The sequence below is a fragment of the Macrotis lagotis genome, chromosome 6, assembly GCF_037893015.1.
Source record: "Macrotis lagotis isolate mMagLag1 chromosome 6, bilby.v1.9.chrom.fasta, whole genome shotgun sequence".
Lineage (NCBI taxonomy): Eukaryota > Metazoa > Chordata > Mammalia > Peramelemorphia > Peramelidae > Macrotis > Macrotis lagotis.
In genome coordinates, this window is record NC_133663.1 from 20,900,165 (window position 1) to 20,927,194 (window position 27,030).

Here is a 27,030-nt window from a genome sequence, read left to right on the forward strand (position 1 = left end):
GCTAATCTTTAGTGTTCTGTTATTTTAATATTATAGTCCTCCAATAAAATGTAAGCCTCTTGAAGCCAGGGGACAGTTTCAGTCTCTCTCTCTTTTTGTCTCTATACCTTTGGTTCAAGAAAACTTAAACGTTTTGTGAAGCCTCTGGACCCTTTTTAGATAACGCTCTGAAGAATGTAAGACAAAAGGACTAGGATTACAAAGGAAACCAATCATTTTGAAATACAATTAACAAAATACGAAGTGTTCCAAAAGTGTTTGTGATGTTCTAAGATATTAAAGCTTAAAATTAAACCAAGACTTTTGTGATCCTTGTATTACAAAAAGATCATACACCTCTTTCTGTCTCTGTCTTCTCTCTCCGTGTCTTTGTTTTTCTGTCTCTGTCTTTGTCTCTCTCTGGTTTGGGCATCAGAATCCCTGCATTGGATTTCTATGTCTAATGCTGATTGTTTGAAGGATCTTAGGAGTCATTTCCTAACTCTGGACCTCAGTTTCCCAAACTGTACAGTGAGGGGGTTAGGATCAGATTTTTTTTCTGGTTTTTGATTTTTGCAAAACAAAAGGGTTAAGTGACTTGCCCACACTGGTCATACAGCTAGTTAATTATTAAGTGTCTGAGGCTGGATTTGAATTCAGATCCTCCTGACTTCAGAGCTGGTGCTTTATCCATTGTGCCACCTTGCTGCCCCTGTTTGTATTAGATTTACCAGTTGGTTGGTTCCTGTCTTTCATTATTGAAGAAGACCAAAATGACATCATTATGTTTGAGACAAAAGACAGTGTGTGTCCAACTGTGGTTGATCAGATCAATACGAGCTTGGAATGCTCTACCACAGGTTGGGAGCAAATAGTCCATGTGAACACCTGGGATGGGTACTCTAGACTTACATATGTCACGTTTCCTTTGAGCTGCTTCCAGTACTTCATTCTATTAAGAGAAAATTAAAAAGAACCCACATATTTCAGATGTAAAATAATAAGCCATAGAAGATGGGATTAGGGAAATCTATACACATTATAAGTTACTCAAAGCAAAAAGAACAAAATGCAAACAAGATGGAAATGTAAAAGCAATGACAACCATAACTACACTAACTTTTATTTTTCAAAAACCAATATATATATATACATATATATGTATATATATATATATATTCAGATCAGGGTCATCTTCAATACATGCCCATATTTTCCATAAATACAAAACTCCTTCCTTTGAACATAAAACATTTTACTTTAGAGAGCTCTCCCAAATAATTTCTTCCTCACATATCAGAATTGTCCAAATATTGTTTGAACACTATTTACATCTCCCCTTCCATCCTTAGTAGTGCATATCAGTAAAGGAAAAAAGAATGGTATTAAGTTTACTCTTTGGCATTCACATTTAAGTCAGCAATACAATTAGAAACTCATTTCCATGATAAACATTCCAAGATAATTTAATACATTTTATTGCTGTTCTGCAATGGAGCCACTGTATTAAAACTTAATTTGGGTGGAACTCTAAGCTTCTTGCTGTGAGAATATTACTTCCAGTCTATTTATCTGCTTGTCCTCCTATGGTCCCCAACACATGCTTTTCTTGCTCTCCTGAGTGATAGTATAACAAGAAAGCTATTAGATTTTTTTTAAATCAAAATTTATTTATTTATCTTGTATCATGCAAGGCAAGACAACTTTGGAGGACTGCTTAACTGAATCATCTTTGATCCCATTTTTGTCACTTGTACTCACAGTTGCTTTGAATGACAGTAATGCCATGATTCTGGAAAACCAACATTGTTGATTTTAAACCAGCACAAACCCCAACATTGGTCATGCTTTTGGGGGAATAGTTGACATGAGCCATTTTCTACAGTTGTCTCAAACTCTTCTTGGGCATTTGAGGGCAAAGCATTGGAAGAAACGGGCAGCTTCCTAGAAGATGTTGCTATGAGGTGTTCCTGTAATTGGGCCCATCTTTCTCTCCCTCATATACTGTCAATAAATATCCTGCAGCATTCCTTACAGAAATATCATTTACCCTTTTCTCTTGGGTACCCCAAATGCCCCTCTTTCCTATGATGTTCATAAATGCCTGTCACTGTTGCTTAACAGACAGACTTGGATAAGAAATTGTTCTGATAGAAAATAGACTTGAAATCAAGGATCTCAGGAGCAGACTGTTCTAATATTTCTTTGTGAGGGAGTATAGAATAGTAAAAGTATTTTTCTTATGGAGAAATTGCATTGTGGGTACATGGTGCATATTGTGATCAGGGAATCATCTTTTCAAACCCAGAAAGTGAAGAGTAGTGCATAGATTAGAGTCTGTTTTTCAGGTGCAAGTATTTCAAGAGGATGCAATGTTCACACAAATCAGAAACACCTAAGCAGCAATAGCATTATGTAATAGGACTTCCCAGAGTGCAGAGATCCTTCCCTAGGGGTGTTTAACAATTTCAGTTAGAGGCAGAAGTAGTACTTTGGTCTCCAAATATTTCTGAGAAGAACTCCCAAGCCAGGCGTATGTGGATGGGGATGAAGACATAGGCGGTATATACCACCATTCCCACAATGGTGAGCAAAATGGTATTGAACATGGATCGCTCCCAGGGCTCCAAGACAGCACAGCAGCTTATGAGAGTGTACTGGTAATAGAGCCAGGCTATGTAATCCTTCACGGACCGTAGATTCATCATGTCAGCCGGTGATGGTCAGTTGGACCTGCGACAGAAGGACATAGCTTAGAAGAGTCACAAGCTTGACAACCAACATACCAGATTCCTAGTTTGCCAGAATAGATCTGATCAAATGAACACCCCAGGTCAGTGTCCCACCAGGTCTAGAATTACATTTGTGGGCCCCCCTACTCTATATTCTTATTTATAGTCTTATATATATATATATATATATATTATATACTTAATATATACTTATTATAGTCATTTCATGCATTACTTTGGTGAAATGAATCCATTCAATGTGGTAGATCGAAGACTTCCCTCTAGTTCTTTTTTTCCTTTATTGGTTTTCTCAAGGCAATGGAGTTAAGTGACATGTCCAAGATCATACAACGAGGCAATTATTAAGTGTCTGAGGCCACATTTGAACTCAGGTCCTCCTGACTCCAGGACCTGAGCTACCCCCTCTAGTTCTTAATGGTATGAGTCTAATAGGGAATTTATTATATTGGAGATTCTTGATTTATATTATGGATAGGAAGGTGAAAGAAGAAGAAGAGGAGAGAGACTGCAAAATCTGTAAGTTCATAAGAAGGTCCCTTATGAATACCATTTATAAAACTTTAAGGCTCATTATGTTGAATTATGTTAAAAATGCAAGGTTGCCTAAAGTTTGAAGTTTAAAAGCCTACAACACCCTGCAGAGAAAGGTAAAAATTAACTGTTCTATTTTTTAACAGAGGAAATTCTAGTAGAGGACTCATTCCTATGAATGAGGTTTAGAAGGAAAAAAACTTAGGCCAGGCCCATCATAAAATATTTGGGAGCAACAGAAACTGATAGTCTCTTTGGCCTTCTTAAAAATCAACATTTATACTATTCCATACATGAGAAAATTTGTCTTGTCTTTTAAAAATTCCCAATCATCAATTGCCAACCAATCAAATAGCCAACAAATATTTATTAGGCAACTACCATAATACCACACTCCATGTATTATGTCCCTGGGATACAAACTGACTCTGAACAAATAATTTAGCCTAAGTCTGCCTCAGTTTCCACATGGGTCACATTGGTATACAATACCTAAGGTGTTAGGAAGAGAAAATGAGATAATATTTGTATAGAGTTTTATAAATCTTGGGCCAGTTAGGTGACACTGCAGTAGCTGGAGCTCTGGGTTTGGTATCAGGGAGACTCAATTTCCCAAGTTATAGTTAACCTCAGGCACTTACTGACTGTGTATCCCTGGGCAAATCACTTTTCCTTGTTTGCCTCAGTTTACTCATCTGTAAAATGAGCTGAAGAAGGAAATGACAAACCACTCCAGTATCTCTGTCACGAAGTTGGACAATACTGAAATGATACAACAGCCACAAAATTAAATAGCCGTCCAACTGATGAGTACACATAGAAGAGAAATAACTATAGATAAATGAAGCAGAGGTAAATATGACTTAGTTTGGGAGGAAGGATACTAGTGTTTGGAAGTGGCACTTGAGTTATACCTTTTTTTTTTAAAAAGTGATTTTATGCATTGGAGATGAGGAGCAAGTACATTCCAGACAAGGGACATGACCAGTGCAGAGGCAGCGAGCTGGGAGATGGAGGATTGTGTGGGAGAATAGGGAGAAAACTGGTTTGACTGGATTACAGAGAGCAGGCTATGGAACAGTGTCTAATGGAAAGTTAGGTAGGGTTTTAAAAGATAAACAAGAGTTCCTATGTTACCACAGAGACCATTAGAGTTTTTGGAGAAACCCACCCACCCCCCTGCCTCTCATATAGCCTTGAATTGAACCATCTCATTTTTATTTATATTTTATTCTCTTTATTTAGATATGGTTAACCTGACCTAAAAACAAATGTAAATTTTGGTAGCTTTTTTCCCCTAATAAAACATATGAATCTCACCATTGTGTCAAGACAACATGGTGCCAAACAACCTGGAAGGGGAAGATTCGCATATTTTGTGGGGTTTTTTTTTTAGCATAACTGAGAGGGCACTCCTTTTAATGGAATGTCTAATATCAAACCCTCTCCCCCTGCATCGTGAATTGAGAGCTGATCCTTGGATTGACAAGCCAGAAGTAGCTTCTTAGAACCCATCTCTACATAGTGGAATTGTGTAAGAATTCCTTTCCAAAATTCCATTTTGGAGTCTGATTTTCTGGAAAATAGTCTCTTTGGCCTTCTTTAAAATCAACGTTTATACTATTCCATACATGAAAAATCTTGTTTTGTCTTTTAAAAATTCCCAATAATCAATTGCCAACTAGGCAACTATCATATACCACACTCCATGTATTATATCCCTGGGATATAATACACATTTATTAAACTTCTGGAAGAGCCCTTATGCTTAGAGAAGTTTAATAAATGTGTATTTTTTTAATAAGACAATGGGATTAAGTGACTTGCCCAAGTCACAGCCAGGTAATAAGTGTCTGAGGTCGGATTTGAACTCTGGTCCTCCTGACTCCAGGGCTGGTGCTCTATCCACTTCACTAGCTGCCCAATAAATGTGGATGTTAACCTAATTCTGTTTATTCTTTCTTATGACCAAACTCTGGAGGCTAATGTTTGTCTTTCATTAGGACAAACTCTGGGGGTTAACATCATATTTAATTTAATTCTTTACTAAATGGTCAAAATCATCATGGAGGTCATCAAGGTCGACAAATCTAAGTCCCTTATTTTATGAATGAGGAAACGGAGACCCAAAGAAGTTGTGACTTGCCCACAGTCACCCAACTCATGAGTATCCAAAGAGGACTTGAACTCATGTCTTCTTTACTCCAGGTCCACTGCTTTATCCACACTCTTTCCCAGGTGAAGGAGAAGGTAGGGAAGCTTGAATACCTGGCTGCCACGCAAAGTTGATATAAAGTAGTGCAGCCGGGGGGAAGTTCCACCATCTTCCTCAGGGGAGAAGAGGGACTGTGGACAGTGGTCCAGGACCTGCTTTCCTTTGGACCAGATTCAGGCAGGGAGTCCGAATGGGATGCTTTGTAGGAAATACCTATTACTGATAATGCCACCCTTGAGTCACCAAGTGGCGGGGGGAGTTCAAAACTGTGCAGATGACTAAATCCTACTCAGCTCCCCCAGCCTTCAGGCAGCCTGGGGTCCAGACTTGGAGCCTCTTAGCTTCCTCTTCTTTGCCCCTCTAAGTAGAGAGGTAGCCCAGCCTTGAGCAATTCTATTGGGAGAGGAGAATCATTCTGTAGGGCACAATTTTACCTTTTGAAATATTTCATCAGGTTAAACTGTTTTCTAAGGCAAAAAGAAATAAAAGTACCCTCCAAATTTCAAGACTTTCCTGACAATGGAGTCTACCCTCTGAAACAGCTAGATAAAAACCATATCTTTTTCTTTTCTTCTGGAGGGAAAATGTTTCAGTTCAGCTTTTAAGAAGTCAAGTGGTCTGAGGCTATAATGGAAGACAGATTGACAGAGTTCTGTCTGACCTGGGACTCTTTTCTGACAATACAAGCATCTTTTGACAACCACTTAGTTTTCATGGGCTTCAAATTTACCACATTAAAAAAAATGTAGAAATGGAAATAGGCACCCACCTGTGATGCAGAGATGTTGAGTTATCTAAGGAGAGATTTTTTTATGTCTGTGTGTAATTTTACAGCAGCTTTCTTTGGAGGGTTTGAAATAGAAACCTCAGAGATGTAACTAGGGTGGTGTGAAGAGTCTTTGAACCATGGTGTTGAATTTAGAGTGTTCTGAATTTAGAAAGCCCCAAATCTGAAGGGCAGGCAGCTTGGTGGTGCAGGGGATTAAGTTCTGGGTCTGGAATCAAGAACTGAGTTCAAATGTGCCTTGAGACAGCTACTAAGTGTGTGACTTTAGGCAAGTAACCCTGCCTCAATTTTCTCATCTGTAAAATGAACTGGATGAAGAAATGATAAATGCTCTAGGGTCTTCACTGAGAACCCCCCCCCCCCCATAAAGTCACGAAGAATCAGATACCACTTAACTACAACAACAATATCAAAATTGTGAGGGCACTTGTGATTCTTCAGTAGCATTTTAAAGGAAATGTTGAGAACTTAACAATGATTTAGATATGGTAGGAAACTATTAGATAATGAACTGGGACTGGAGCTAACTCCTCTACTGCCTTCCCTGCCACCTCTTCTCTCCAACTGAGGGCACGCTTCATGGTGCCTGCCCTTGGCATGGTTTAGGCTATTTGCTTGAGGTGCAAAAATTCCTACTTACAGCTTGGGGGTTTTTCCAGAGTAATGATTTATTTCTTGTATATGATAAAGTCTTGAGCCATACTTTGGAAGCTTTCCTCTGGTGAATTCTAACTTCTGGGGAAATCTCTATTCCCATATCTTCAATTTTCTCAATTTTCCCTCGATGGTTCAACTTAGAACTTTCCTGACTTCTTTCTGGTTAAAATAGACACCATAATCACTCTACTCTGTTCTTCCTAAAATGAAGGTTGTTTTATTGTACAGAAGAAAGAAGGCTGATTTGAGAGAGAAAGGATGAGCTCATAGCTCTAGTCCCTCCACTGAGTACCTGTGTGATCTTGGAAAAGTCACTTAATTCGTCTGAACCTCAGTTTTGTCATTTGTAGAATGATTCAGATAGAATCATCTTCAAGGTTTCTTCCAATCCTAAATCAATGATTCTGTGATATTTAGCTTTCTAAGAGACCTGAATTTAAATCGTTCTAAAAAAATGTGTCCTGTCTTTTAAAATATCTCAGTAATTTTGTACCTTCTACGGGTCTAGCCTAATGCTACAAGTGCAGCATGTTTTTATTGATTTATCATCTGAGGCATGGTAGATTTGATTTTGACCTTCCTATTTGTTACTTCAGAATTCTATCCTGACCTTAACCAAAATCTGCTCTCCATACAGGTCTAAGGAAACTGGAAGGACTCTTCTTAAATATCATAGAAACAAGGATTCTGGGGCACCAGGAGCCTTTAGGCATCTACTCTATCTACTTCTTAAATCACTTTTTGGGGGGGTTGGTAAGGCAATGGGGTTAAGTGACTTGCCAAAGGTCTCACAGCTAGGTAATTATTAAGTATCTGAGGTTGGATTTGAACTCAAGTTCTCCTGCCTCCCGGGCCGGTGCTCTATCCACTGTGCCACCTAGCTGCCCCCTCTATCCACTTCTTGAAGCCTGCATCGTCCCTGTATCATCTCATCTCTATTGGAGAACCACTAAAGAAAGGAGATTCTTTGCTTCCCAAGACATTCCATCCTGTCTGGGTTTGGTTCTAATGATTAGGAAATGCTCGCCTTTGTTGAATTGCAAGAGCCACTGGGATTGGTCTTAGTTCTGGCTTCTGGATAAAATTATTCTATCTGACATACTATTATTATTGGTTATATCAGGGATAATATCAAAAGCAACATGTCAAGGTAAGAGCTTGTGATAAAGAAAATGCTTTCTTCAGGGAGGCATCTTTGTTGGAAGAGTTGGAAGAAGATGCAAGAGGCTAAGAGACCTGAGACAGAGTAGAAACTCTGCTCTTCTGACTCCAAGACTGGCTTCTTTTATTCTATATCCAATTGTCTTCTATATGCTTTAAATAATTAAATATAGTGTCTATTCTTCCCCCCATATGTTTTATTCTCCTGATCCTTGTATGAGATGATTACTGGTCCCATGAATGCACTAGTCATATGTGCAATTTGGATTATCGCCTATTCTCTCTAGATCTCCTTTTTTTGTGGAGTGAAATGGAGTTTGATTAAATGACTAAATAGGGTTTCTTCCATCTGTAAATTATATGATTCTATGATTTATGCCAAGAGGTGGCACAGTGATAGAGTGCTAAGCCTGGAGTCAGGAAGATTCATCTACCTGAGATCAAATATGGCCTCAGACACTTCCTGTGTGACCCTGGGCAAGTCACTTTGCCTTGTTCACCTTAGTTTCCTCATCTATAAAATGAATTGGAGAAGGAAATGGCAAACCATTGGAGTAACTTTGCCAAGAAAAAATCCCAAATGGAGTCATGAAAAATCAGACAAGGCTGAAACAATTGAACAATGAAAATGATTTGAGAGAGAGATAGTGTAGTGTAATGCATAGTGTCCTGGGTTTGGAGTCATTTAGACCTAGGTTTAAATTACATATTGTTTATTTAAAACTAGCTGTGTGACCCAGGGAAAATGAGCTCTCAGTCTCAGTTTCCATTGCTGTAAGGGATTGGATTTAATGACTTCTTAAGATTCCTTCTAGTTCTAATTCTATGGGTATAGGAACATTTTCTGAAGATGCTGTATCACACCAACTCTCAACCTTAACTTTAGTCTCTAAAATGGAATAAGGTACTTTGTGCTCTGATTGAGTCAGAACACAATGTGACAGCAACTTTCTTCATTCTGGACACTGGAGTTCTATTAATGGATACCCAAGCTGGCATTCTCCCTTATGGTTTTCATAATATAATTATTTTATTATTATGTTTGTTCTTCATTTTCAAAGAAAACCACGACATCAGTGAGGTGATGCCATGACAAACATGTGAATTGGATTGGAGTGAGGGGGGCCTGTGCTGAGTCACCAGCCTCATTTTTGCCTCCAGAACTATCTGGGTCCAGTGGCCAGATATGAATCAAAATGACTGGAGATGGCCCTGTATGGGAGGCAAACAGGGTTAAGTGACTTGCTCAAGGTCACACAACTTATAAGAATCAAGTGTCTGAGGCCAGATTTGAACTCCTGTTCTCCTCACTCCAAGACCAGTGCTCTATCCACTGTGTCACCTATTGGATCTTGAATCATAGATTTTGATCTACACAAATACCCTCATGTTCTTTTCATACGCTTTTGCCTTCCATAGCTTATATTTGATCTTTTGAACAAGTACAAGACTTTCATCTATTCTAATTAAAATCGATCCTGTTTGATTTTGATTATGTTTCAATTTCTTTAAAATCTTTGGGGTCCTAATTTCATTCATTCATTCACTCATTCATTCACTCACTCACTCACTCATTCATTCATTCATTCATACATCAAAACTCTCTGTTGGGTCCTTGAGATAGAAAGACAATGGCAAAGTCCCTAACTTTGAGAGGGGTACATTCTTCTCAGCAGATTTCATTTAAGTCTATTAGTCAGTTAATTGGCATTTGAAGAGACAGAGAAGGAAAAAAGAAAAGAGAATCTAAAGAGATAACTTTAGAATTTATAGTTTAGCAGAATGGCATTAGTGGTGTGCTGATAAGTGTTTCACAATCAGCTCTTCAAAAAAAGAATGCATGCATTAGATATCTTTAAATTTAATTTGCATTATTAACCTTTTCTCCAGAATTTTCTCAAGTCTAGACTTGCTATCAGAGGCCCTTACAGATTTCTGGGGTGTAAAAGTGCCCATTGAACATTTAACAATCAACTTTTACAAAGCCGGTACGAGCTGGTTCCAACACCCCCTTGCATGGAGGAGTTTATGATGCTTCTTAGTCCTTTAGAATAAGAAAACTAGCTTCTACAAATTAGTCAGACATTCCCATACAGCATTTCAGGACGGGATAAGTGATTCTCTGTTAACGTTTAGCTTTAGACTAATATACCGCTAACATAGAAAATAAGTGTTTGAAGCTGACTCTATGGTACCTTATTTGGAAGAGACAACTGAGACTCAAGGATGGAGACAAGACCTCAGATTCGAGAAGATCTGGGCTTAGCTCCTGTCTCTGACACCTATCTTCCATGGGCCCAGCAACAAATGTCTTAAGGCCTCAGAGTTGACCTTGTGATTCTGGGAGACCATGAGCTACAGGTGACATCCTGAAGCTCCAAACCCTGGAAATGTGATTAGAATTCTGAGAAGGAGGATACTAACAGGGTCCCAGGCTCCTAGTCAGTTGAAGCTGTCCACCCTCTGTTTGAAGGGCATGTGTGGGTAAGATGGAAAAGCAAATTGTTTGAAGCTCTGCTAATTGGAAACCCACCAATCTGGTCTTCCATTGATGCTGCTAGGGAAGGATTCCTTTGTGCCAAACTCTCTCTCTGCAGCAGATGGGCCAGCTCAGAATGATGGACTTACCCTCCATTCTTAGTTAAAAAAAAAAGTCCGAGATCCGACTTAATAGAAGCAAAACAACAATCATGGGGGTCATAAGGTTAAGAACCAGAAGACGACCTTAGGACATATCCAAAGCCTGGTCTGTTTGGTAAATGACACCAGATCCAGTTATTATATAGGTAAGGAAACTGAGGCCCAGGGGGAGCTCATAAGTAGTAAGGAGAAGACACAGAATTTGAACCCAGAACTACCACTGAAATCTAGTGGACTTTCTGAAGGACAGGCTCCATGGTAAAGGGAATGATACAAGCTACTTATAGAATGTTTGCAAATTTGGACAACCCTTTTATACATATCTCATCTGAGTGTCTTCCAACCCTGTAACTGTTATTGTTATCTCCATTTTACTGGTCAGCAAACTAAGGTTCAGAGAGCTTCTGTGGCTTATGTATGACATCCCTGGTCACACAGCTCTTAAGTATTAAGAGGCAGAATTAAACCCTAGTTCTTCTAGATTCCAAGTTCAATGTTCTGGTCACTACATTCCATTACCTATATTTTGCTTTTTTTTGAGGGGGGAGGTGTTTGGTTTTTTACAAGACAGTGGGGTTAAGTGACTTGCCTAAGGTATCACAGCTAAGTAAGTAATAAGTGCTGAGGCTGCATTTGAACTCAGGTCCTTTATCCACTGCAGTGCCACCTAACTGCCCCATTACCTTTTTTTTTTTTAGGTTTTTGCAAGGCAAATGGGGTTAAGTGGCTTGCCCAAGGCCACACAGCTAGGTCATTATTAAGTGTCTGAGACCGCATTTGAACCCAGGTCCTTCTGACTCCAGGGTTGGTGTTTTATCTACTATGCCACCTAGCTGCCCCTTAAAAATATTTTATTTGAAATTTACAGAACAAGCATTTCTAAACAGAGTATAATGAAAAAGATGATTGCATTAGAAAATGAAAATCTGCTATGTATAATTTGCCATTCCTTTTGAAAATACAAGGCTATCTTATAAAATTTCTTTTTCTTTCCTTCCCTTTGCCATCCTAGAACTGGCTTCCATTAGACAAAAAAATGCACAAAACTATCTATATAGATATAAAATATAATATAATACACATGGTTAATATGTAAAGTTATTCTAGACAGACTTTTAATTATTAGCTTTTTCCCTGGATGCAGATAGCATCTTTTTTCATATGTCCTTTATGGTTAATTTGGGAATTTATAATAGTCAAAATAACTTATTTGTTCAAAGAAGGTTCCCATCAAGACTTTCCTCCAAAAAGAGGTATGCAGTGATATGGACCGGATTTTATGACAATGATTTGTAACAGAGAAGACATGGCTTATTGCTTCGACCCCCCCCCCCCCCCCCTGCCCAGAATCTTTGTATTTAGCAATATAGACAAAGCCCTCTGGCCCTATGTTTCAGGAAGGAATGGTAAGGGACAGATTTTCCATTGCCTTGTTGGAATTTTTTCCTTTTGCTTTGTGTAGGTATGTATTTAAAGAATAAAACAACTCAATTACCCAACATAAAAGAAAGTGATTTGGCTTTGGGTGACTAATTGACTCTTTTGTGATTATGTCCTATTGGCTTGTAAAGTCACGTTCAGTTGTTTTGAGAAATAACAGCCCAATACCACATCCTTGCAAAACAGATCTTCATCTTCCAAGCCTTTGTGAATTTAGTCAGCCCTTCACAGCCAAGGGGGGGGGATGGATTTGTGTTACTAGCTCAGAAAAAAAATTCATTAAGGATGCACTCTCCCAAAGTGAATAACAAACTCCTCAGTGGGAAAGTTGCTCAGGTGGCCACCGTGGGTTAGAGTTTAACAGAGGAACTCAACAGGTGAAAAAACAAAGGGAGGATATTCTGTGGGGGAGGTTGATGAAGGGAGGCAGGGAGGGAGGGAGACAGGCAGACAGAGGGACAAAGACATGAGAGAGAAAGAGCCAGAGAGCCAGAGCCAGAGAGAAAGACAGATAGAGAGAGGCAGAGTCAGAGAGATGGAAAGAAAGGAGAACAAAATGACATGGGGAGAGAGAGAGAGAGAGAGAGAGAGAGAGAGAGAGAGAGAGAGAGAGAGAGAGAGAGAGAGAGGCCAGAGACAGAGGTAGAGAGAAAGGAGGAAACAAATGACATGGACACGTGTGTGTTTGTGTGTGTGTGTGTGTGTGTGTGTGTGTGTGTGTGTGTGTGCGTGCGCGCGCGCGCATCAGAGAGATGCAGGGAGAAGAGATCCTGGGAAAGACAAAGAGGAAAGACAAACAGAAGCAGGAAGAAGTCAATCTGTCCTTTGGGATAAAGCAGGATAATACATTGGAAAGGATTCTGGAGTCCAAGCAGAAGATCTAAATTCTGGCTCTGACTCAGCATTGTTGTGGATTATAGCAAAAATGAAGAAATGGAGATTGAGAGATTAAGTGACCTATCCAAAGTCCTGCTGCTAGTCCACTTGAGGAGTCAGTGATAGGATTCAAACACGTGTCCCCTGACTGAGATTTTCAATATTTTTCTACCACAACATCATCATGATGTTTCCCTTTGTCCATTGGTCTTTTCTCAATTACTCCAAAGACTCTTCCCAAATCATAAAATTTCCTCCAGCATGCACCATCCTTATTCCCCCACTCCTCTAAACTCCTATCTGACTTTTTTCTTTGTACCACTTACAAATGACCCTGTCTTGTATAAAAAAAAAAATTCTGACCTTATGAGTTAACACACAAAAAAGAGATGTTCCATATAAAAAAGTAGAACACCAAAAGAGGATTTTTATGTAAAAGCATGATTTTTTTTTGTACAACATGCTTTTTCAAAAAGTATATAATAATAAATTCAACTTTTACTACTTTCAAAGCTTTCCTGTTTGTCTGTGTTCCTCTTTGAACTTCTGTTCCTTTCAGTGCATTTTAAAGATGTTTCAGTGACTCTCCTCCTCTTTTTTTATTTGCAACATTTTGGCCATTGATAGCTTGGGTTTCTTTTTTTTTGAAAACTGTCTCTTCATGTTATTTGTTCATTTTTCTATTTGAAAATGGTTGTCATTCATATATATATATATATATATATAGATATAGATATAGATATAGATATATATTATTTCTCTTGGCTTTCATATCCTTAGCAGAGAAATTTGACACAAATATATTTTCTCTCCAGTTACCTGTTTCCATCTAATTTTAACAGCCTTGATTTAATACATTTTGATTTAAATATTTCTATGGGACTCCAGACAGGGAGCAACCAGGTGGTAAGTGGATGGAACACCAGGCCTTCAGTCAGGTGGATCTGAGTTCAAATTCATTTCAGTCACTTCCTAGCTGTATGACCTTGGGCAAATCACATAACCTTTTGGCCTTAGTTTCCCCATCCATAAAATTAACTGATGAATGAAATGGCAAACCACTCCAGTATCTTTACCAAGAAAACCCCAAATGGGGTCACAAATTTTTGAATGTTACTGAACAATAATACCTTGATGAGTCTTTTGAGGGCAGGTACTTTATACTGATATTCTTCTTTGGTATTGCCCACAGTAAAGGAGAGGGTCCTGAATTCTCCCAATGGTCCGTACCCTAGGGCTCCATTTTGTTTTTGCCATTAGTAACACTTAGAGTCTGCATTTAGTGAATGCAGGATCTAACATCTTATCCCCATAAGTCATGGAAATAAACTTCTGACTGGTGCAAAGAGAGTCTCAGGATCCAGCCAGGACACATTCTGAAGACAAGGGCTGGTCTTTTCCCTGGTTCCCTCTTAATATGTGCTGTGTGCATAATGGGGTTCTTGGTGAAAGATACACGACTTTTATCATCAAGGGCAGCTCAGGAGAAGATGCCATTCCATCTAAATAAATGATGAAGGGATGCTGAAAGAGAAGTCTCCTAGGAGCCAGATAATCTATAAATAAGACAGTAACTCTTCTCCTTCCTCCCCCTCCTCTGCTTCCTCTAGGTTTCTTTTTCTAGGAATTGCTATTATATTGAAGTCTTTCTGCTTCCCCCTCTCCCCCCCACAGTACCTACCACGGTGTTGAATACTTAGGTGCTCAGTAAAGATTTTTATTGTTATTTGGAGGAGAGTGGCTTGAACACATTGGGGTGATTATTTGCATTTTGAAGGTCTGGTTTGAAGATACCAAAAGAAATGAGAGAACTTCCAACTGATACTCAGCAAGACCTCAGGCCAGATAATTAAAATAATGGATTGTGGACACTGAGAAAAAGAACCACATATTACTAGAAGTCTAAGAATGAGTCATATTAGACAAACTTTATTTCCCTTTTTGGCTAGGAAGATTGAGGGAATGCCATGGACCATATTTTGATTTTTATAATATCCTCATGGAAAATTGATTAAAAGTTGACCAGATGCTATAACCAGATGGGTTGGTAATTGGGTGGGCAATTGTACCGGAAGAATATTGATTAATGTCATTCGGGAGGGAAGACTCTAGTGATGTGCCACAAGACTCAGTACTTAGTCTGTTCAATATCTTGTCCGTTTAATAATTTCATTAATGACTGGGAAGAAGGCAAATAAGACTTTTTTTCTTTACTAATTTTACAGACGATAACTAACATGATGAATCACAGTATTGAAATTTTAAAAGATCTTGTCAGTTTATAGTAATAAGGAAAACAAGGTGAAATTTTTTTTCAGGGATAAATGTCAGATCCAGCAGCTAGGTTTAAAAAATCAATTGCCAAATAACAAATTAGCAGCTGAGGTTCATGAGGGAAAAAAAAGATCCAGGGACTTTATTTACTCTGTTAGAGGACTGCAGAAAATGCTAATAAAACTTTAATTAATGAGTGAAATTCATTGATTAATAGAAGTATCTTCTAGAATTAGGAAAGTGATAGTCCTGTGGCTATTCTATACTGTTCAAATGATATCCCTTTGTTGTGACTCACTTTCCCATTCTCTGAAATGTGGCTTTCTCTCTGCTCTTCAGACAACATTCCTCCATGCCTTTGTACTGACTGGCCTCCACTTAGAGGCAGTTGATAACGGACAATGATGAGTCCGCAGAAAGGCATGAATTCAAATTTGACCTCAGACACTTACTAGATAGATGTATGAACCTGCTCAAGTCACCTAACCTCTGTCTCAGTCTCTTTTAACTGTAAGATGGAAATGATAAGACCACAACTGCCTAGGGCTGGTGGAGAAGATCAAACAAGTTGATATTTGTTAAACACTTAGCACATTACCTAGCAAATAATAGGAGCTTATGCGTGTTTCTTTCCCTCCATTTTCATGGATGTAATATTCTCCTTTTCCCCCTCTACCTCAGAGTCCCTCTTTTCCTTAAGGTGTAGCTCAAGCCTCAACTTCTCCATGAAGATTTCCTTGATGCCTCCAAGGAATAGTGTTCTCTTTTTCAAACCATCTTGTAGCTCATGGCTTGGTATTTAATTGTGGTTCTTCTCTTTATCATCATCCATAATATATTTACACAAGTATTTTTTTGTCTCTCACATTATAATGTAGGCTTTTATGAGTTGAGTCTAATTTTTTGAATTTATGTTTCTAAAACTTGACATAGATTAGGTAGTTAATCAATGTTTATTGAGATTAGATAGTTAATCATCTGTTTATTGATTGATTGATTTGGAGTTATATGAATAAGCCTATGACAACAAATATATTAATTCCTTTGCATAAGCTTTTAAGGGACCCATTAATAAGATGGAATCTATATAGAAGACAAGCAGTAGAAGAAGCTAACTACTAAAATAGGTCAAGAAAGTTAGCATACTTATCTTGGGGAAGAGAAGGCTTGGGAGGAATATAGTGCTATTTAAAGAGCTATCATACAAAAGGAACTTTGACTTTATCTTATGTGTCTCATATCTAATACCAATGGTTGGTGGTACCGTGGAGATGGATTTTAATTCAATGCAAGTTGGACTTTTTAACAATTAGAGATGTTTGTCTTTTCAGAGGCAATGAACTCTTCATCAGTGAGAATATTCAAGTAGAAGCTACACAATTAACTGTCAAGAGAAGTGTTTTTTCTCCATTGGATAGGGGGTTGGATCAGATAAATTCTCATGTAAACCCAAAGATTCTATGATAAATTTCCATGTCCTTATAAAGATTAATTAACTTGGCAAAATCAATTTAAAAGACTAAGGACCAGGGCAGCTAGGTGGCACAGTGGATAGAGCACTGACCTGGAATCAGGAAGACTGAGTTCCAATCTGGTCTCAGTCACTTAATAAATTACCTAGCTTGGGCAAGTCACGTAATTCTGTTGCCTTGTTAAAAACAAATCAAAAAACATAAGACTAAGTACCATAGTGATAGGACAAATCTATAATCTTAGCTATGAGGCTGGTAGATCTTTTTTTTTGTTTGTTTTTGAGCTTTCGAGCTCTTGAGTCTGCCCTGAATTTGGCATCAATACGGTGAACCCCCAGGAGAGAGGAGGACTATTGGGTTGACTAAAGACAGTTGAAATGGCCACCTCAGAAATGGAGTTGACCAAAACTCCTTTGCAGACCCATAGTGGACTGGGTCTGTGGTTGGCCCCTGAGCTTCCAGCCTGGGCTTAAAACAAACAAACATAAATTTCCCAAATGTATTTGGTCTCTCATACTTGAAAAACTCTTTCTGAGAGCTCTTTGAAATATTTGAGGCTCACGTGTGGATATCGGAGGAGGAAAAATTCAGTCTAATACAATTTAGTAAGTGTGTTATCTTTTTCCCAATGATGTCATTGATACTTATCTCCTAAGGGAAAGAAGAACAGGAGCAGGTATCTTTGGCCTATATTATAACCTGAATTTTTGGTCAGTCCAGACCAGAACCAGATGGGGCTGTTTGGTTTTATTTTCTTTGTTTAAAGTTTTGGATAAGAAATCACTCTCTTAAGCTTGTTGGATGTCGATCGTCTATCAGTGTTGCAGGAAGGGCTGAGTTTTGTTGTTGAGGCTCTAGGGGATAGATTTTTAGCTTTAGTTCACTTCTCAGTCCGGTCTGAACCATGATCAGTATTTGCTAATCACCCACTCTTCTGTATGGATACATAATTATAGATGTACAAAGCATTCTGGCATTCTTGGGGGAAATCAAGAGTATCAAAGTCAGCATGGAGATCATATTTCCGGAGCAAAAATTTTGGATATGTCCCCAGACAATATGACTTTCCTAGTCTTAGAAATAAGCAATGTGGCTACTAAATTTCTCATGGCTAGATAGCACAAATAAGATTTTTTTTAAAGCCAGAATTTAATCCCATTTCAATCTCTCCTCAATTTCCTCATTGTAAAATGGAAATAATATTAGGATCTATTTTATAGGATTGTTGTAAGAACAAAATGTTGTAATATTTGCCAAGTTCTTAAAGTTCCATGTAAATATTAAGTAGATATGTGCCAATTAGCATTAATGAAGCACTTGCTATATTAGGTACTCTGTTAAGATACAAAATGATGCCAAAACTGTCCCTGGTTTTTAAGGAGATATTATTCCAAAGGGGGAGACAACATGTAAACCATAATATACATTCTAGATGTTCATACAATCAGAGAGGTGGGAAGTTTCTGCACCTGTAGGTAGGAGAAGGAGCAAAGGATCCAGGTGGAAGGTGGGATCTGAGCTGAGTCTTGACAGAAGACATACAAGTGAAGAGGTGCAGAGGATGGGGGTGGGAGCATTTTGGACATGGACGATAGTCATTGGAAGGCTTCTAGATGGAAGATGGAATGGCATCTTCAAGATATCAGTAGGGCTGACACAACTGGGTGGCTGGGTGTGCAGAGGAAGAGAGGGGTGTATGAGCTACTTGGAAAGGCAGAAAGGGGCCACTAGCAGAGGATTGTATAATTGATGCTTTTTGGTAATGGGGAGCCAGTTTACTGAGTAGGAGGAGATGTGACATGGCCATTCCTGCTACCCTTCTTCAGACACACTCAGCAAGTATTTCGTACAAACATTTTTCTTTGGTTACTATGACTTCTCCTATTTTATATTTCCATTCTAAACCAATGTTTGGAAAATGGTAGCTTATTATAATGAATGAGATTTGTGCTTTGTATGTTATGTGAGTTATTTTACTTTATAATAAATAGGTCATAAACAATGATATTCTTTTTGGGGGGTAAGAAGAAAGAAACCACCCAAAGTCGTGTATATAGGGATGCCAATATAGCATTTGCTAACTAATAATAGCTGAATGACCATCTTGGGTTAAGGATACTTCAAAGGAAAAATAATTTTTAGTTTTATAAAGACTACGACTTATTTCTTTTTAAAATAATATAACTCAGAAAAGCAAAGATGGCAAAGCAAGCCAAAAATCTCTTTAGATACATAAATCATTTGCTGAGGCATCTAAAATGTGGATTCCCAACTTTTACTTAGTAAGCTATTGGGCACATAATGCTTCTTAAATATTGTTGACTCATTGACTAACTATAGACTATAGAGTTTCTATAGACTCCCAGAATTGCATTTTTAAATGCATAAAATAAAATAAAAAGGGTTACAAAAGAAGTCAATAAAATTGAAATAAAGCTTTGAAAATATATTTGAAAAAAAGATAAATTCAGAACCCCTGATCTAAAAGATGGCCAACTTTACTTGGGTCAACTTCTTAGGAAATTTTCTAACCTTCCTTCATGTCTCAGTTGTGGGTGTGAATACGGTGCCAAGACAAACCAGTTAGGAAATGAAAAATATTTTGATGAGCCAGATGATGGACCTATATGTGGCAAACAGATAATTAGCCAGGTTTTATTTTCCTTCTCCTGTTTACTGATTGAATTTGAGATCATTTTAGTATTGTGTCACTCCCTGGACAGAGGAGTGACTCTGGATCCAAACTGTGCATGAGCTGCAACTGTTGGTACTGTGTTATTATTTCAATAACAATACTATCTAATAGAGAAGTGGTTAGAATTCCTAATTTTGGGCCACTTCAGGTCATATGACAAATATGATTCTCTTCTTCTGGCTACTAGTCTGAGGGTTAAGACTTTTAGGGAATGCGTATCATGGAGTCACCCTTGGGTGAAGAAGTCAGCTTCCTGTGCATAGGCTAGGTCCCCAGGCCATTCCTGTGAAGAAGATCTAGGGCAAGTTCAAAAGGAACCAACAGTGTGATCAACACTTAGACAGCAGGTGAGAGAGGGAGAGTGAGCAGAAGGAGGGAGGTCATAGTTCCATTTGGTCCTGCATATGGCGGATTTGGGGTTGAGCACTCAATTCTGAGCACCACATTTTAGATAGGTGATAGATAAACTATGATGGCCCTAGAAGGATGGACCAACTGGGATGGTGTAAGTTTTGGAGATCATGCCATTAATGACTTGACTGATAGGGCTGGGAATGTATAGCTTGAAAAATGAAAGATTTGGAGGCAGGGGCACCAGCATGCATTTGAAGGGTTGTCACAAGAAAGACAATGGAAAGAGTGTTGGGTCTGAAGTTAGGAAGATTCATCTTTCTGAGTTCAAATCTGGACTCAGACCCTAGAGAAGTCATTTAACCCTGTCTGCCTCAGTTTTCTCATCTGTAAAGTGAGCTGGAGAAAAAAATGGCAAATTGTTGCAATATCTTTGCCAAGAAAACCCCAAATGAGGTCACAAAGAGTCAGATACAATTGAACAATGACTGAACATCAATATATGAAAGAGAGATTATATTTATTCTGTAGCATTCCAGAGATTGAACAAGAAGGAATGGATAGAAGTTACAGAAAGACCAATTTCTGTTTGCTACCAGGAAACATTTCTAATAATGAGAGTTATCCAAGAATGGAAGAATCTGCTCAAAGTGTGGTGGACTCTCTCACCGAGGGTCTTCAAAGTCTGGGTGGCCATGTCTATGGTTTGTTGTGGAAAGCATGAATTATACAAGATAGACTTGGAGGTCTCTTTTAACTCTTAGACTCTGTGGGTTTGTAGTTATAGATAGAGGGATAGTAGGTTCAGGACAGAGGAAAAGGCACTTGGAGGCAGATGATCTGGGTGTGAAGCCCTCTGCTGATACATGTAACCTTGCAGAAGTTGTGTGATCTCACTCAGCTTCAATTTTCCCAATTGTAAAGATCCCTAAATGCCCTAAATCTATGATCCTATGACCTATTAATTTGATTATTTCAAGTTAGCTTTACAGATTTTTAAATTTTAAAATACTTTATCTTCTCTGTATAACTGGTATTCCAACAATTGTGATCTAAAATTCTCAAAATAGACAGTCTCTGATGAATGATAGCAATTAATTTAGGGTTTTTTTTTTTTTAACACTTTAGTATGTAATGTACTCTTGAGGTAGCTAGGTGAATAGAGTGCAGAATTCGGAGTCATGAAGACTTGAGTTCAAATCCCGCCTTAGATACTTACTAGCTGCGTAACCTGAATCAAATTAATCAACCTCTTTGCTTGCCTCAGTTTCCTTATATGTAAAATGAGACTAATGATAGCAGCTACCTACTCTACAGGCTTATTGCTAACATATCTAAAATACTTTTGCAAATATTAAGTAGCTCCTGATCTATGCTAATGATGAATCTCCTGAAATGAAGTTGGAAAAGGGAAAAGGGGGCCAGTATTAGGTTCCACATACTGTGCTAAGCACCTAAAAAATTTCTTTTCTTTTGCTCCTCAAAACAATTCTCCTGAAGCTGGTGTTGCTATTGTCTCCATTTTATAGATGAGGAAACTGAGGCAAATCGAGCTTAAGTAGTCACTTTATTAGAATTCATACTGAAAATTTCTACCGGGCTAGAATCAATGACCATATTTTATATAATTATAATTTCAAGTAGTATGCTGAAGTGTCAGATTTTATTACAAGTTTTATGACTTGCCCTTTGTGAGATTAATATCTATCTACATGACTGGAAAGAGTTCTTGGCTCATTTTCTATGCTAAGTGGACAAGAGTGAAGGGCGTCCTATAAATCGGAGCCCGATCATTTACATTCTATCTCTCCTATTGGATTCTCTTTTGACCCGTGACACTGTTTTCATTTTGAACCTTTCTAATTGAGGTTTTTCAAGTGTTGGTTATTTCAATTAAAAGCCTCATGTTGGTATTATCAGCTTTTTATAAGACCACTGAGAGTAACGTTGCATCTGTGCAATACAGACAAGACTTCTTTTCTGTCTTCTCTATATAATTCCGTTTGTTTTCCTTTCTCATCATCTGTATATATTTACTCCGGATCTATTGAGTACAAGACAATGGATAAGACATAATGGGCCTCTTGCTGAACAATTTAGGGCAAAGATGTCTGTGTCTTTGGAGGATGGAGAGGCAGAATTTATCTGAATTAAGAGACCTAGTGAGAGGGAATAGAAGGGAAAATGGGATGTCACAAGATGACATGAGATTCAATTACAATTGTGCAACATCCTACTGGTATGACTTTGATCAAGCCCCCTAATCTTTCCTGACTTCCGTTTTCTCATCCATAAACCTGGAGGCTTAGATGAGATGATCTCCAAAGGCAGGATAAATCTAGCTGTATTCCACCATCCTAATATTTTTTGCTGACAGTCTTTCACTACATCTTTGGAATTCCTTTTTGAATATTTGAGCTCTACTCCTCCCTGAATTTTCTTTTGCTTTTTAAAAAAATTTTCTTTATTTCTTTTTCCAAGTCATTCCTGGGTTTTCGTTTTAACTCTTCCTTAGTTGGTAAGCTTGATTTTAACCTGGATTAGACCTGCTAACTCTGCATTAGATTTGTCTGAATTACATCTGAACTAATTGTTAGATTAGATCTGAATTACACTAAAATGCCAACCCTCTGTGGGCCAGGACTGTCTTTGGCTTCTTTTTGTAACCTCAAGGTTTAACATAGTGCCTGGAATAGTTGGGGCTTAATAAATGTTTACTGATTGGTTTTGGGTTTTGATTGAATGATTTGGGAAGTCTTAATTTTTTTCCTCTTTTCACTCCTTTACCCCCAGATAAAAATGATTTGCTAGGGCAGGTAGCTGGGAATCTAGAGATGATTTCTATTGGTGGCATTTATAGGCTGCCAACCTATGTGCCAGTCACTGCATTTGATGCTTTTACAAATATTATATCACTCAATCATTTGCTCCTCACAACAATTCTGGGAGCTAAGTGCTATTGTTATCTCCATTTGACAGTTGAGGAAGCTGAGGCAGATGAAATGACTTGCTCAAGGTCACACAGCTAGTGTCTGAAGTGAGACTTGAACTCTAGATCTGGTGCTCTATCCATTTTTCTACCTAGTGAAGTGGTCTTGGAGCTCTCCAACAAATTTGAGAGGCAGGTACTAGAGGTTTAAATGGAAGCTAACCTACCCTCAGTATCATAGCTGGTGAGCTGTCAAAGATAGGATTTAAAAACTAATTACTATCAAGGGAAGTACCATCTTGATGGCAAGCTGCCTCTCACTATGATTGCCATAGAGTCATAGAAACATAGTTCTACAGTGATTCAAGATATGCAAATGGGAGGTTTGATGAGGAGGAGCTCCTCCTCACATACTCCTAAGCTAGGCCTCCTTCCTTGTCCCCCTCCCACACTGTACTTCCCCTCTCTGCCCATCCCTTTTGAACGTGGACAACCACTCTCGCTTAGTTCCAGTGCATCCTTTAGACTTTGAAAAAGCTCTGAGTTTTAGCCCTCTAGATTCTGTTCATCCCAAACTGGCTCTAACCTCATGCACACCTTAAGAGCTAGTTTCCTGAGCTGTTGTGGCCAACAGATTTCTCATCTGTTGGCCAACCTCCTGATGATTTGCCTCTTCTGGATTTTTCCAAGCTGTTTCTGGGTTTTCATTTGAAGTCTTTCCAGTCTGGTAGGACCTGCTTTTAGTTTAGTCTCCACAGGCCCTTTCATTCTACAAGCAAGTTTTGGAATATGACTTTAGTGGTGGATGGACATGTGTGATTATGTGCATATGTATTTGAACCAGGCCTATGATTTCACTGGTCTAGGGGACTTTCAGTATGGAAGCTCTTTTAATCGATGCTAAGTAGCAACTCTTAGAGGTTATTCATGTCGCTATCCAAATATGTGTGAATTCAGATATATAAATCTTGTTGTTTCATTCATAACAGTTTTTTCTTTTCTTTTTTATCCCATTTACAAATTTGAATACAAGAAAAATGTGAATCCCAAACTTTATGAATCCAAGACTATGCTGGTCTTTCCCATGACATCTCTGTCTCTGTTTCTCTAATTCCCTCCTCTTCATTTTCCCCTCCACCTTCTCCCTCTTTTTCCCCTCTCTTTCTTTCCTCCACTCTTTCCTCCATGCTTTTTTCTTTCTTTTTCCTCTTCTTTCTTTTCTTCTCTTTCTCCTTCTCTCCTTTCTCCTTTATTCACCTCTCCCCATCTATTTCCCCATCTCTTCTTTTTCATTCTCTTCTCTTTCTCTCCCTCTTCTTCTCCCCATCTCCCTTCCCTTTCTCCTCCTCTCTTTTTTCTCCTCTCTCTCCTTCTTTTTCTCTCCTTTTCTCTTCTCTCTCACTCTTTTCCTTTCTTCCTTCCTCTTCCTCCCCTCTCCACTGTCTTTTTCTCTGTTTATCATTGCTTGTGCTTATGTCGATCTTTGCCTCCTCCCTCTATCTCTCCTCTCCTGTGTCATATATTATCTAATAAGTCAAAGGTTCAGAATAATTAGAACTGGGAGAGACTTTAGATGTCATCAAGTCTGACAATTCATTTTACAGAGGAGGAAACTGAGACATAGAAAAGCCATATGCGTTGCTCAAGTCTCATGAGTTCCAAGTGGCAGAACCTAGTTTTTATCTGTGATCCCTTGATTCTAAATCTAACATCCTAGTCTGGTGTCTCATCATGATATATAAAATGATGTAGATAGTATTTAAGCCTATGACAGATAGGAAAAAAATTTGTGATAGACCTGGAAATGACTGTTCAATGACCAGCTTCACTAATTTTGGAGCATTTCAGGGTAGAAGGCATTGCAACTCTGGAAGAACAAAGCACCTGCTATTTGTATTGGTGGAGAAGGTGTCCATATTGACAATATAATGAATCCTTCCTCAAAAGAATGGCATATATATGTGTAGATTTGTCTTTGTACATGTGTTCATGTAACAAAACATGCATTTATCATTCCCCAAATATTAAGAACCTCCTGTATGTATGAGAAAGATAAAAAGAAAAACAAGAAAATGGTTCCCTTCACCGCATCATCACACCCCTGGCTATGCTAGAGTAAATTTTTTTAACATGTTGTCAAAGATTCATTGAGGATTGGGATTATGCAAAGGGATTGGATCAGTCATTTCATTTCCATGAAATATTAAAAGAATCTGTGATACATAAATCATTTACATGAAGCATTTACATAAGTTATATTAATTACCCAAACTTAAGGAGAAGCAGGGTATAGCAGCACCAAGAAGGTTGGATTTCAATGTCAACCTCTAACAAATTCAGAGTGTGTGATGCTAAGCAAGTCCCCAATGCTCTAGAAAACGCTAGAGTAAATTTTAAAAATTTACAGTCATTCCAAAGAATGAAAAACAGAGTACTGAAAAGAGTGGCTTTCTAGACAGCTAGGGGGAGCACCTCACACACCATCTTCCACTGTGGACTCTTCCTGACTTTTCATTTTTTTCCCCCATTCTTTTTCTATTCTTGAAAGGGCTCTTAGGGAAATAGTACCTGGGTCAATGTGAGGCAGAACACAGATCCTAAGGCTCACAGAATTATTCCCTGTTGGACCATGGTTTTAGTTTTTTTCTTCAAAAAAGAAAACAAAGAGCTGTTTGGGGGATTACACAAGGTGATAGAATGAAGCAAATCAGACTCAGATGGGATCATACTTCCATTCCAAAGTCAAGTTTCACTGTTTCCAAAGTCTTGATGTAGCTTCAGGAAAAACTTCAGGGAAATCGCTCATGACGTCTTGGTGGTCATGAGCTCCGAGTTATAAATCCTCTGCCTTATTTGTGACTGCCAACGAGGCTCCTCTCCCCTTCACCCCAGAATCTGTCTCATTTTTTTTTCACTGATAAGATAGGGACAGGGATTAGACTAGATTTCTTTGGCACAGAGGCAGGTGAGAGACTCCCTCTGCCAACCCAAGGTGGTACTTTCTCTTCAACTTAAAAAAAAAGTTTTTGATGAAAAAAAAAGCTTTTGAGCCTTGCCTAGAGCACTGAAAAGTGGGATCCCACAGCCAAGATATGTCCAGGGTCCTCTTGAATGCAGGTTTTCCTGGCTCTCTTTCTACTTTGCAATGTTACACCCTAGTGAGAAAATATTTAATCCTGATAGATTAACCCATTTGGAGGGAGACCGAAGGTTGCAAAATTGTTGACAAATATATTTAAAGCAATTTAACAAAATTTCACTCCTGCGGCACACAGGCCAAGCATTCCAGATTTGGAAGACTGAAAATTTAGAGCTGGGATGGAAGGAATATGAAAGGTTACAGAGTCCTGTCCCCAACTTTACAGGTGGAGAAACTGAAGTTCCTAAGGGATTAAGAGATCTGCCTAAAATCACACAGGTACAGGGAGAAGATTTGAACCCGGTTCCTTTGCTTCTAAACAAGGCCTCTCTGGTACTGAGCTAGGCATAAACAAGGAGAGTACTTACCCCGATCCTCAGGGAGTGCAGTGGGGAGTGTATGGATCCTGCTTGTGAACCTGTCACATAACCTCTCTCTGCTTCAGGTTCCTCCTTTGCAAAATTAATTGGACTGACTGGGTCCTTCCAGTGGCAACTCTATTATCTGAGGTCCAAAGATTCACTGGCTCAGGGTGCTGGGAGGTCATATGAAGGCGGTGACTTGGGAAGGGACTGGCTCATCAATGAAAGTGCAATTGTTGACTTCCAGCTGGAACTGATAGTCATCTCCTAACCTCCAGTTTGGCAAGCCCGTCTTAATTGGTTGTTGCCAGAGAGTTCCAGCCTGCTATTTGGCTTGTCCCAGAGACGAGGAGCCTGATTCTAGTGTCCAGAAGATTTTGTTGATACAGGACAGGGATTTATCCAAACCCTAAAAACCTTATATTTAATTCAGAATCTCATGGAAACAATACATTTTCTGAGCTGGGTTCCAGGAATCTCTTCAGTCTGGGGGTCTGTCTAGAATGCACCTTAGAAAAGAAAGCTCTGAATCCCCCCCCACCCCCTTCATGGAATTCGAAGAACTAAAAACAAACACTCGGGGGTCCTGCTACTTTGAGGCCACCCACTTTTAGCTTTGGGCATGGGTGCTAAGATTTCGGGTCTTTCACCTTCTCCAGAACTCATTTGCAATGTCTTTCTTGCTCTCTCCTTGATGTGAAGAGAGGGTGGGCTGCCTTTGTGCCCGGGCAGCCCACCTGGGAGCCAGATGCCCAAGCCCCCGGGGGCT

General features: G+C 38.8%; 1 protein-coding gene across 1 annotated transcript; it reads right to left on the reverse strand.

Moving 5' to 3' along the window:
* Positions 1-22: 22 nt before the first annotated feature.
* SPTSSB (serine palmitoyltransferase small subunit B) lies at positions 23-26,497 on the reverse strand. The gene is made up of 2 exons (XM_074192513.1): positions 26,268-26,497; positions 23-2,712 (listed from the first exon to the last, which is right to left on the reverse strand). Exon 2 carries the CDS (start codon positions 2,685-2,687, stop codon positions 2,448-2,450), a length of 240 nt encoding a protein of 79 aa, XP_074048614.1. The 5' UTR covers positions 2,688-2,712; positions 26,268-26,497; the 3' UTR covers positions 23-2,447.
* Positions 26,498-27,030: the final 533 nt, after the last annotated feature.